Below are 13,793 nucleotides of genomic sequence, written 5' to 3' on the forward strand. Positions count from 1 at the left end.
GGTTTTTTTTGTTTTTTTTTTTGTTTTGTTTTTTTGGCTAAGAGAGCAAAGTTACCTCTCACTCAAAAAACACACATCTACAATCACAGGTACACATTTGTACATAGAAAGATACATGAGTGGGTTCATGTAAATCTGTCTTTTAATGTTAAAATTAAAACTTATGGGTAAGTATAATATGTTGCTATATAGGGCAGATATGTAAATTTAACTAACTAATTATACTTGTTCCCTTGCTAAAATTGGATTTTAATTATAAATGTCAATTTGAAACTTTTTGCCAAAGAGCCCTAGCAGTTCCATGTGTAATTATCATATTTTTCCACGTGTTTGATAGAAGTATGGAACTGTGGGAGAGCTTTCCCAATCAACAGAAGGACACTGATAGCTGTACAGAATCTGTGAAGTTTGATGCTCACTCAATGACCGCTTTGCTTCCTCCAAGTAAGTAGAATAAGAGTGGGGTGCTCGTGGAGATTGTCCTTAGAGTTAGTGACACTATGTAAAATTATGGTCTTGAGACTTACCCTAAATGTGTATATTCCATCTGCCAGGTTGGATTTCAAATTTAGTCACCTGACAGATGGAATATCCCATCTTGCTTATAGTGTGGTTGCTTCTTCTCTTTTAAAAAAATTTATTTATTTATCTATTTATTTATTCATCCATTTTTGGCTGCGTTGGGTCTTCCTTGTTGCGCATGGGCTTTCTCCAGTTGCGGCGAGCAGGGACCACTCTTTGATGTGGTGCGCAGGCTTCTCATTGTGGTGGCTTCTCTTGTTGTGGAGCATGGGCTCTAGGCATGCAGGCTTTGGTAGTTGTGGCTCGCAGGCTCAGTAGTTGTGGCCCACAGGCTTAGTTGCTCTGCGGCATGTGGGATCCTCCTAGACCGGGGCTTGAACCCATGTCCCCTGCATTGGCAGGCGGACTCTCAACCACTGTGCCACCAGGGAAGCCCCACTCCTTCTCTTTTTTCCTTCAATTTTCCCCCTTTTCTTTATTGTTTTCTTCTCTTTACTTAATTCTTTTCTCCTTTTTTGTTCAATCCCTCATAGAACGTTATTGAACAATGTCTAAACTTTTGTTTTAATTTAGGAGTTTACAACCTGAAAACAAAATTTCCTTCTTTTTTATTAAACAATAAAAACAATGGCCATAGGAAAGAAATTTGTATTCACTTAATCAGAGAAATATCTTCCTTTGCTAGTAAGTTTCCCCTCTACATTGAGTTATCTTTTCTACAGTTAACATCCCATTATGTGAATTGGTGTTCCATATAAACAAATAATACTAAAATATTACTGTGTTCTGAAATATCCAGAGAATGGGCTTCATTGATCCATTCCAAAGTTTAATCAAAATGTGAGTCATTTTATTTCATTTTTTTCACATTATATTCAAATCATAAGAAGCATCCAAATACAAAACTATTGAGCTGGAATTAGGAGAGACAATTTGCATAATTATTATTCACAATAATGTTTCTCTTATCTCACTTAAAATATGAAAAAATGGTATAATTACATAGTTGCATGAAGAATTTTATTTTCACCCAGAATATATTCCCATGTGAAATAGAAGAATGAAATTTAGGTTTGCACGTATGTTGATATGGTATCAATACTAAAGTTTTCCAGCTAGTGCCCCCAAATGAGACAAGTACAACTTGCAGAGAATAGTAACTTTGTCCTGGATGATTAGTTAATGGATAAGGCAATCAAATGTCCATACTGATGCCTGTATTGGCTTTTTCTGTGACTGTCCCTTTTGCTTTCTACTGAATAAATAAGAACCTATTTTTTTGTTCCCTTTTTATTCCAATAGGTTTGATACTAGCAATATAATTGGGGATTTCAAAAATTTTAAGTAAGAAGAGTAAGTTTTCTAACAGTAGGTTGGGCTTTTGTTTTTCAGATCCTAAAAATGGCCCAACTCTTCAAGAGAAAATGAAGTCTTTCAGAGCTGCACTGATTGCCCTTTATCTCCTTGTGTTTGTAGTTCTTGTACCTATCATCGGAATAGTGGCAGGTACAGTATTCTAGAGTTCTGAAACTCAGCAACTCATCTTGTGAATTAATTATTGCAGGAGGAAAAAGAAGCATTCAGTCTTTTGTATATGGGAGATTCATAAGGGTGACTTCACATCACAAAGTGTTCCTCAGAGTTATTTCGTGAAAAAATAGATTCTGCAAAGTTATTAAGTAAAAAAAATGTTTTTAAATAGTATAGAAAATGCAAGTTTGAGATAAAAATATAGATATGGAAAGGTAAGATGGAAAGAATTCGACCACTTCAAAAATATTACCCCCTGAAGTCCTATATATTTCTAATGGTGCATCATAAATTTCATGGTAAGTATTCTAGTTGCCAGTGTGAGGCTATAAACATAATCATTTACATTAATGATGCCTAAAATATAAAAATAAGCCAGTTTTTCAAGAAATACACTTCTACTCCTAGTATTGAGAGCAGAAAGTATTCCTGTGAGTCTTCAAACAGAGGAAACCTCGTAAAATAATGGCCTATCCCTCAGTAATATTCAAACAGTTTATATGGCCACATATTTCTTAAGGGTATTATTTAAAACATCTCTGAAAGTAACCTGCTAGCATCCTTTCAAAGAAAAAGAAAAATAGAACACTTTGCTTGGGTTCTACATGATGTTTTTCAGGTACATTTTTTTTTTTTTTTTGGAGAGTTTGGCTTTAATTGGGGATAAATTTGAGGATTTCTACAGAGGTGGATGGCTTGCATATAACTCAAGTAAATATGTAAATATTATTTTCCTCAGGAGCATTTTTGAGGGATTTGATTGGCATTTGAATTTATATGCCTTGTAGCTCTCCTCTTTGTGAGTGGCAAAATGGACATATGCTCGAACAAGAGATAGGCTGGGAGGAAGATGTATTTTTATGTGCGTACTAATCAGACTAATAAGAAGATTCTCCTAATAAAGGCCAAACCTCCACCAAGAGACAACCTAAAGAATGTTCCAAGAGAAAGCCAAAAATTCTACTAAGAAAGAAATGATAATGAAAACAACAATAACTGTAACATTTTTGTAATGCTTCTGAGCATGTACTATGTTCAGGCACTAGGCTATACATTTCCCACAGATTATCTCAATACACCTTACAGTTACCCTTGAGCAGATGTATGCTTACCCTCATCCACAAAAGGAAACTGTTCAGCAATGGAGTTGGAGTTCCCACCCATGGCTCCTGACTCCTAACTTCTGTGGTCTGTTATCTCCCAGTGCAATCGGGGTTTTAGAACAAAATATGGTTGGCCAATAAAAAACCAAAACAAAACAGAGTTGTCATAATTTTAGGCAGGAAAATATTTTGCATATGTAAAAATCAACTCCTATTTTGAAACAAAAACATTAGCCAACCACAACAAACGGAACCAATCAGCCTGTCAAACCAACCACAGCCATCTAAGTAAAAGAACCTGATATGTTTGTCATTAAACAACTAACTTCCTAATGAACTGAGATTATCTGTGTGCTGTTTATGTATATGCTTATCTGTAGTTTGAAATGCATAACTGAAAGATGTGTCATTGTTAGGGATCATTAGCTATCAGCCAGTTAGAATTTGGTACATTTCATCACTTTTATACAAACCGTGGCCTACAGAGCCAACCTCAGGGAGTGCAGCTTCTTTCTACTAGGCCCAGGCAGAATACGAACTGAAGTCCGGAAAGACTTCAGGGTTCTAACCAAGTTCAAAAATCTCTGGGCTATTAGAAAATACTACCAAGTCAACACATTTTTTCTAGGGTTGACAATGATTGATTTGAAGTAGCTTTGTTTCCTAAAGCTGTAGCGTGTACCTATTACGACTGACAAAAAGCTAAAACTGTTCAAATCTTATAAGTTCAGATTAGCACCCAAATTCACCAGAATTTGAAACAGATCTCCCTGTGTCTATCATACTTGAATATAAACACTGACAATCCATTTACAGCTGTAAGTTGTAGGTCAGAATATTTTCCAAAAGAAAAGTAAAATGCAATACATATCTCTACTTGATATCCAAAACTTTCAACTATAGACAAAATGTATCCCTGAAATGATAGAAATTACTCTGTTTTGGCAAATGTAAATCAGTAGATAAAATAAAGTGTTATACATGAAAACTCTATTTAAAGTGTCTTATACATTGAAAGATATTTCTTAATTATAAAATCTTCTCCATGTGCTACCTTTTCTTCAAGAAGCTACTAGATCACTATCACAGTACAGGAACATAGAATAATGTCTCTGAAGAATAAGATATAATCTAAGATTAATGTATATAAATTGTTACTGATACATTGAAGATCCTTTAGCTCAAAATAATATAAATTTTTGGTAGAAGAAGGTTTTGCCAACATGAAAGAGCAAATGTGATCTGTAAAATCAAATATAACTCTCTCCCTAGGTCTTTGCACAAGCCATAAAATTTGTCTCCTTTCAAATGTAAAATAGAGAAGTCACAAAATGGCATCTCTCTGATGATAATGAAAGAAATGAACATTTGAAAATATGAACTCTGTCATTCTTTACCTAGATTTCTGATACAGTATTAAATTTTTTAAAGAAAGTAAGGATTAAATTAGTTTTCATTCAAGATTTGGGAAAATAAGCAATATTGTATTTTTAAATCTATAAGCAAAAAATAGCCTTTATTGTCAGTTCATGTTGAACTTCGTTTTAAAGAAAAATCCTTGGTTACATGACATTTTGTTAAATCAAGTCTTCCCTTTCTATACTGTGAAGAAGTTTTGCTTTACCCATATGAAATAAAAACTATTTCCAGTGAAAGTAAAAATTATATGGTTGAGTAATTAGATCAATATGTCTGTTAAAGCACATATGTGCATTAATATATGATATTTGTTTTTCTCTTTTGGGATTGACATATATATACTACTATGTATAAAATAGATAACTAATGAGAACCTACTGTATAGCATAGGGAACTCTACCCAGTGCTCTATGGTGACCTAAATGGGAAGGAAATCCAAAAAAGAGGGGATATATGTATACGTATGGCTGATTCACTTTGCTGTACAGCAGAAACTGACACAGCAGTGCAAAGCAACTATACTCCAATAAAAAATAAATAAAGCACAGATACTACCTTTGTCATGGGATACTCAACGTCCTCCCAATTTTTTTATATTACACATTAATTCCCCTTGTTATCAGTATTGGGCATACAGATATTGAATCTGAAATATTAATAATAATTAAAATATTGAAAAGTATCAAATGTGTACTATGTGCCAGGAAAAGATCTAAGCACTTTGCATATATCAGCTCATTTAATTACTTAAACACTGACTAGTAGTATCCCATTTATACAGATAGTGAAATGGAAGCATAAACCAATTAATTTGCTCAAAGGCACAGCTTATAAAGGAAAAAGCAAGAATCACTAGTCCAGGCAGCTCTCCTCCAGAACTTAGATTATTAACTGCTACCTAAAAAAGCAGTAATTATCACAAAAGAAAAATTTTTAAGGGACAAGTTTGAGATAATTTTGCAAATATTGTTAGTTTAGATTTCTTATTGTTAAAGTCAAAATCCATTCCCAGTCATTTTCTATTCCCAGAGTCGCTCAAGCAGTGCTTTATATATAGTAGGTGCTTAATAAATAAATCATAGAATTGATGACTCCATGAATGAGGCTGTCAATCCAAAACTTGCTCCCTACACTTAATTTAATAAATGTGATGAGATCCAAGTAAGAAGTATACTATTTTGTATAATTTATTGATAAATTTAGAAATGTAAAATAATGTACATGCAATATGGTCTCGGTTGTGGATTATATCAAAATGTAGTTACATATTTTATTAATTCAAATAAGCTAATTTTAAAGAGAATGTAACTAGGAAAATATGATATAATGTGTTTTATTTTTAATTGGGATTTAATTGCATATGTAGTTTAATACTTAATATAATCATAGCTACAATGACAGCCATCATCAAACAGCTTCTTTAAGTAAAGGTGGTGAAGACTCTGTAACTAAGATAAGATCTTTCAAGGATAAGGCACCTTAATTTGTGTAGAGTTTTCACACGTGCCATCTGTGTGCTACTTGATTTACATGCCCTATCGCATTCATCCTCAGCACCACTGTAAGATAGTTATTACCTTTAGATCACTGGGGAAACCTAATCAAGGAAAAGACAAATAATTTTCTGAGTAATCCAGCTAGTAATGGAGGAATGTAACTAGATTCCAGAACCAGGCAGCTTGTTCCCGTGCAAATATCAAGCTCTTATTTGTGTAACAGGTACCCTGAGCTCAGGGTGGAATATAATGTTTTTCATGTGTAATCTCATTTAAGTCTCAAAAACCTATAAAGCTGATACTATTGCCATATCATTTTATTAAGAAAACTGACAGATCAGATATCACTGTTTATGTAGATATACTTTTAAGCAATATTAAGTTACTCTTTATTGCTCAGTAATGGTCAAATATGGAAAATCTTATGCACTCAAATTAATATGGATCAGACTGATATATACATAGCTAAAAGGTATAAACAATATAGATATATAAAGAGAGATGAAAGAAACAATAAAATCTTAACCGCCACTGATTATATAAAATGGTGTTTAACATTTTCTTCATTGTGTATAATTATATATTATTTTTATCTGCAAAAGTAATGTTTATGCTTTTCAGTTTTTGAAACTATAAACATATTTCTCTATACCCTTTCAGAAGGATAATTAGCTTGTTTAAAGAACATACGCCCATTTGGAAATATATATCAGCACTTCCGTATGCCTCCAAATACCATTTAGTAGAATTTTTTTATTCAAGAAATAATTACTTATAAGATTGTTCATCAAAGTGTTCAATATATTAGTAGAAACAGAGGCAAAGTAAAGGTTGGAGTTTTGTTAAATAAATCTGGTAGAATCACACATAGAATACAATGTAGTTATTCCAATTATTTTTGTAAAACAATATTAGATAATATGCAAAAGTCTATGATAGAGTACTAATTAAAAGCTAGTTTCCAGATTGTATATAAAATCTGGCTTTTGTGATGATAATATGATAGTGGGAACAGAAATTTGATAGGCATATACCAAAATGTTAGCACTTAATTCAGGACGGTGAGACTAATGGTAAATTATTTTTCCTTATTCCTTGTCTTTTCTAAATTTTCTGCTATAAATATATGCTTTATAATAAGTAAAGAGGAGTCTTATAAAAACAATATTTTTTAAAGTGAAAAAAACTTCTTTTATCCAGTTTCCTGCTCTACCAACAGTAAATTAGTTCTGTGGAAACTGAAAATGATAACTCTCTGCTAGCTTAGTGACAGGATAAGGAAGATGAGCCAACACTTTGTTCGTACAGTGGATAACACTAATATTTCTACCTTTATTGATACCACGTATTGTTTCTGTCACATTATCATTTGTCTTCATAATAACTAACCTACTCAACATGTTTACTTCAGACACTGTGTTAAGCATTATCTCGTTTCACTCTAACAGCACACCTGAGGACCAGCATACAGTATACTTCATGATCTCTAGAATTTACTCTTACTCTCAGAGCCGTGTGCCATGACCCAGAAGATTCATCTAAGCAGCAGTTCAGAAAGCGTGACTTAACTGTGGGATAAACTCTAATGTAAAGTGGGAAAAGGAGACAGTTTCCCTCTCAGCAGTATGCCTACCTTGGTTCATACTTTGTATATTTAAAATACATACCTGATTTAGGATAGCATGCAGAACGTTAGAATGGGATGAAGTGTTGTGGAATGGAATGGTGGATGCATTGAAGGTTACAGGGCGTGACTCTGTTTATTTTTACTTAAATACGCAGCTCAACTCCTGAAATGGGAAATGAAGAATTGCACAGTTGGTTCAGTTAATGCAAATGATATATCTCCAAGTCTCGCAGGAAAAGGAAATGACAGTGAAGATGCAATGAGATTTCGAGAAGTCGTTATGGAACACATGAGCAACGTGGAGAAGAGAATCCAATATCTTTCAGATAATGAAGCCAATCTCATAGATGCCAAGAATTTCCAAAATTTCAGTGTAACAACCGATCAAAGGTTTAATGACGTTCTTTTCCAGCTAAGTTCCTTACTTTCCTTCATCCAGGGACATGGAAATGTAATAGGTGAAGTCTCCAAGTCATTAATAAGTCTGAACACCACACTGCTTGATTTGCAGCTCAGTATTGCAACACTGAATGCCAAAGTCCAAGAGAATGCATTTAAACAACAAGAGGTAAGAGGTTTGTATTGGAAGGTCATACCTGGGATTGAATCCATCTAGATCCTATCTCCTCAGGTAGTCCACGGAAGAGAAAAGTTACGAACCCTGTTTCAACACCATTCTACTTAACCCTGATTCCTCTTGCAATCTTACCAGAAAGTTTCAAATGGATTTACCCACTGCCTTCTCCAGATTCCCAGCAAAAGGGGAAATTTGTTTGTTTGTTTTTCATTGAATATAGACTCTCTTAGTGTATTTTAATTTTATAAATACTGTTAGAATGCCTCTTGAGACTCTTGAAACCAATTATAGTTGTTAGATTATCTTAGCCAATTTGGAAAGATAGATACTCTGCATTTGCAAATTTTATACAAAACCCAAACTTTCTTCATCATCAAAGGAATGAAAACCTTATTTACATGGGCGAAGTACAAAATCTAAATTTTAAAATAGTTTGTCACTCCCAAGAAGCATCCATAAGTTTTTATGTGTAAAGGTAACTATAATTAAAGAATTAAAGTTTGAATAATGTGTACAACATCTTATTACCATCACAGGATCAAATACACAAGAGAGCAAAGCATCTTCCAGACCAGTTGCTAGCAAAAGTTTCTTTTCAAAGGCCCAGGTACAACCCTTAGGCTTTGGGGGCCACATGGTCTCTTTTGCAACTTCTTAACTCTGCCACTGTAGCACAAAAGCAGTCGTAGACAGCACATGGACAGATGAGTGAAAATGTGATCCAAGAAATCTTTCTTTTCAGAAAAAGACTTTGACCCATGAATCATAATTTTCTTACCTTTGCTCTAAACTATTCTGTGGCCAACCCTCTGGGTCACTTTGTTTTGATGAGAAAGAAATTAAGAAGCAAGTTGTTTAGTTCAATATTGAATTATTTTTTGTTGTTGGGTAATTATAATTGTTCCATTCCATGAAAAAATAAGCATATGGATAAAACTTCATTACTCATGTAAAAAAATAATCTTCATACTACTACAATCTTCAGTACTAAAATCTATAAATTTTCCACCATTAGCTCAGCAAGGCTGGCATCTTTGTAGAAGGTTTTACTTGAATAGACCACTTCTTAATTAATGAGGTTGTTTTCTGTATAGATACAGTGTTATGCCATAGTGATTGTTAAAAATGGATGTCCCTTATAGAGAGCAAAGGGAAGCCTCTGAAGTTGTAACATCAGGTGGCAACCAGCTAAATTATTGACTAGAGAATAGACTAAACAGGTTAAGAAAGAACACCCTACATGTTTAGTTTTTGTAAGATGCAATCACTGAGAAGACAGTGACATTGCTATTTAAATATGGAGACTGTTGGTGAACCTCATCCTAACACCAACCTTGATATTCTCTCTCTGATCCTTGTCACATCTTCCAAAATCTGACTGTTAGTGTTTCCCACACGGTTAATAAGTACCCAAGCATATCAGATGCTATTGGAATATCAAGGACTCAAGCTATGGAGGAGTTAGAGAAAATTCTCAAAGAAGAAACTGTCCCCGGGGCTGAGGAACAGAGGAAAGTAAAATGTCAGCTATGGGAGTAGAAACTGATTAAATTGGAAGGAAAGAGGAAGGGAGAAGAAATATTACTTTGTGTGGAAACAGGATCAGAGGAACAGTGAGACAGGGTGTGGAGAAAACGAAGATGGACACGATGAAAAAATAATATATTTGATATTAGTAATATCCCCAACTCATTAGAGATTATAGAATATCTGTGAACCCATGTAAATGAGGAATTGAAACCAAAGTGGAAACCATTTGGAAGGCAGTAGAAGTCCTGAACCTGTTTGAAGTGATACTTAATAGAAATAACCAAACTCTGGTGATCAGTGAGCTATTCGGACAGATTGCACTTACATTTTGGAAGGGGTCACAGTATTACATGTGGAGGTACAAGGGAAAGGAGGAACTTCCAAAGTTAATTATTTTTTCAAAGCTTTCTTTTTTTCTAAGACAGTAGTCATCTGTGGAGATTTGGAATCTAGGTCAGTGCTAGTGTGTGTGCTTACTCACTGAAAACAATATTTGGAATCTCATTCTCGTCGCTTAAAACAACTGTATTCATCTTTGAATCTTTAGCCCAATGCAGGAATAAGTAAATTAAATGAATGCCTCAATCAGTAAATGCTGTTTGAGGAAAAGGCTTATAAGTAATAGCAGCGTAATGTTTAGCAAGGACAGACCAAGCATTAATTTGAAAGAAAAGAGAACACTGACACAAAATCAAAGAGAGATGTGGGATTTATCCTCTCCATTGTACGTACAAAGGACTGTAAGAATGCAAAAATAAATGCCTGTTTCTAGCAGTGCCACTGGTGATAGACTGTGGACCGTGTGTGTAGGTGCTGTATAGCACTTTAAAAAATATATCAAATGCATTTTCTCTCTTCCTAATAAAACTTATTTCAAGTGAAATATGGGTAATGTGAGCACCACATGCAGTTTTCAAAGGAGGGAAAAAAAGGCAGCCGCAGCTTTAGGTATGAAAAACATCGGCGGCTCCCAGGGCTTAGGTAGCAAAATCACCAGCTAGTCCCCTGACTTTTGCTCTGTGGATATCAGGAACTACCTGACAGCTGGAGCAATTTGCAGCCACCTAAATGACATCGAGCATATTTACCATGTTGCTGCACTCTGCAAACATCCATGTTCACTATCCCACCTTTATACCATAGTGTACGGAAAATGCCAAATAGGGAGGGAGGCGGTAGAGGGTAGAGAAATTCTAATCTAGAACAAGGTTTTGGATGGGGAAAGCCATTGGAGCAGTAAAAATGGATGTCTCTCTGCTTGAGTACACTGCTATTGTAGAGGCAGATCTGGTACATGTTCATTTCTTTCCAAAGGTTTTACTTGACTCTCTTGATCCTCTCACTTCAACTTGTCCAGTCCAGTGAAGGGAGGTGAAATTTTCTCTTCATACCTGGATTAATTAACAACCACTGGTTTATTGCTTTGTGCAAATGGGAGATGAGAATCTATCAACAGTTAAACGTAGAAGTCCTTAGAAAAGTATAGAGCATACCATGGAAACAGAGGATGCAATAAAAGAACAGAGAGACAGAAAACATTACCAGGATAGATGAGAAGGTTAGGTACACTGGAAAGAGAAAGCCCAGCACCCAAAGGAAAACCAAGCAAAAGACTTGAAAGGAAAGGCAATAAAGAAAAACATTGTCAAAAACTTTATGACTAGATACTTAATTTGAAAAGCAAATTAAACAAGGTTTTATTATGTTTACTCTTACTCTACAAAGTTAAATATATTGATGAATGCCTAGGATTTGAGTGCAAAAGTAAGCATTCATGTACACTGAGAAAGATTTAAAAAATGGTCCCATATATTTGGAGGGTGGTGTGGCAGTAGTGAACAAAATTTTAATATTTAGTCCCTTTGATCAGATCCACTTCCAGGAAGCTGTCCTATAGAAGTGCTTGTATAAATATGTAGATATATATAAAATGGTGTTCATTTCAGCATTATTTACGTGCAGCTCAAAACTCTATCAATAGATATCAAATAAATTATGAAAAATGCATGCAACACAATTCCACTAAATTATAGAAAATAAGGCAGTCTCTAAGTATTTTAATAGGTAAATATTCTTATATTATTGAGTGAAAAATAAAAGCATAATCCAGAATGTAGTACAATCTGTCTTGCTCAGTCTCCAGATCTGCACGCACGTATGTAAATGCGCACAAAATATATATGCATTTGAAACCGTAAAATAATAATGAAATCTCAATGCAGAGGCAATAAAAAAGCTGAACATAGGGTATTGTTAATGCTAGTTGAGTTTTTATTGAATCTGAAAAGCTATCCTTAATGTTCATTACCACTGAGAATTATGACATTAAACTTCGTTATTGCTATAAAGCAGTTTAATATACAAATCTATTTAATTTAAGGAACTGTAATTAAGTACAGTGTAAAGAATTTCACTTCAGATAAATTAAAAAACATATGACAAGTTTTTAATTTTATTTTTAGCATTTTGGCATGTATATATTTGGGAATAGAAGCATACCTTAGATATATATTTAACCAATTTTTTTCTGGCAGAGGGTGTGAAAATTCAGCCATTCAGTTAAAAGAGGAATGCTTCAAAACCAAAGAATTACTATTTTAAAATTGTTCTCTAATTTCTATTTTCTTATTCCATAATATTACTGTAATATTTTACATTTTTTAAAAACCTGACTTGTAGAGCTTCTTAAACTTATATATTTGATAATTATGTGTGTAACAAAAATTGCGGACGTTTGCTTATGTTTCACAGGAGATGAGTAAATTAGAGGAGCGTGTGTACAATACATCAGCAGAAATTAAGTCTCTGGAAGAAAAACAAGTGCATTTGGAACAGGAAATAAAAGGAGAAGTGAAACTGTTGAGTAACATCACTAATGATCTCAGGCTGAAGGATTGGGAACATTCTCAGACACTGAAAAATATCACTTTAATTCAAGGTAAAATATCCTCTCATTCTCCAGATGATGATGTACTAAAATGCACTGATATATGCAGAAATTTGATATTGGAAATTCTCTGGTTTTAAAATAGTTTACTACAAATTTTACCACAAAGATCCAGAGGAAGGAGCCTTGAGATCATATCAAGACATGTTAAAATGGCAGTATCTTGGTATCCTTTAAATGGTGATTTTAAAAAAAGCACAAAACAAATGAAATTGCTCTTACGGTTTAATGAATTATTGTTCAGAATTTCTCATATGTACAAATACAAGTTTTCTGTGAGGCACAAAGTTCTCTACCTGTCTGTAAATCAAGCTTGTTAATTCTGTTTTTATAAACTTACAGATTTTTTCTTCTTACCTGATCAATTGTATTATTAATTAGATAGGTCTTTTGAATTCTCCAAAAAAACAATGAGTTTGTCAATTTCTTCTTTAGTTCCTGTGAGTAAAACAAGGTGAATTGAATCTTACTGACTTCTAAATTAGTATATATATCATATATATTTCTATACTAGGTTTTAGTCATTATTTACATTTTAACTTTTTTTTCATATTTTACTTTCAACCTTTGTTATCCTTTGTATTAGACTTGTCTCTTGTAAAGAATAGTTCTTAAAATTTACTATGCAATCTAGCCATCTCTTTTCACCATATTTATTTCTACTGTCATTTTATGCTCCATTTCTGTCCAGTCCCATGTTCCTTTTGCTTTCCTTCCATGTCAACTTTAGGATTATTTGAAATTTTTCTCATTAAACTTTTCTCTCTATCAAGGGCACCAAAAAGATTTTGGAAACCTTATATTTATTTTTATTTTGCTGATAGTCATCCTTAAAGTTTATCTTAAAGTCACAAGTTGATCAGTATCTTCACCTTCATCCTCAAATATACAAGGAACTTAAAATGCTCTGATGACCCTCTTCCCTGGTTTCCTGCTGTCTTTGAGTATAGCTCATTTCTATTTTATGTATTTTTTAAACCAAGAATTAAGTCAAGATTGTTTTTCTTACATGATACAGACAGTATTTATATAGATTAGCCCA

The 13,793-nt window shown here is 33.7% G+C and overlaps 1 protein-coding gene across 6 annotated transcripts in view; it reads left to right on the plus strand.

The window, feature by feature from the left end:
* MSR1 (macrophage scavenger receptor 1) overlaps positions 1 to 13,793 on the plus strand; it is a 155,936-nt gene that overhangs the window by 98,300 nt on the left and 43,843 nt on the right. For all 6 annotated transcript variants that reach the window (XM_032618601.1, XM_032618598.1, XM_032618603.1 and 3 more), the window contains exons 2-5: positions 338 to 444; positions 1,915 to 2,028; positions 7,853 to 8,265; positions 12,556 to 12,742. In XM_032618601.1, the coding sequence (XP_032474492.1) occupies positions 342 to 444; positions 1,915 to 2,028; positions 7,853 to 8,265; positions 12,556 to 12,742 (817 nt within the window). In that variant the 5' untranslated portion in view covers positions 338 to 341. The remainder of the gene's footprint in view (positions 1 to 337; positions 445 to 1,914; positions 2,029 to 7,852; positions 8,266 to 12,555; positions 12,743 to 13,793) is intronic.

This window comes from Phocoena sinus, chromosome 21 (assembly GCF_008692025.1).
Source record: "Phocoena sinus isolate mPhoSin1 chromosome 21, mPhoSin1.pri, whole genome shotgun sequence".
Classification (NCBI taxonomy): Eukaryota; Metazoa; Chordata; class Mammalia; order Artiodactyla; family Phocoenidae; genus Phocoena; species Phocoena sinus.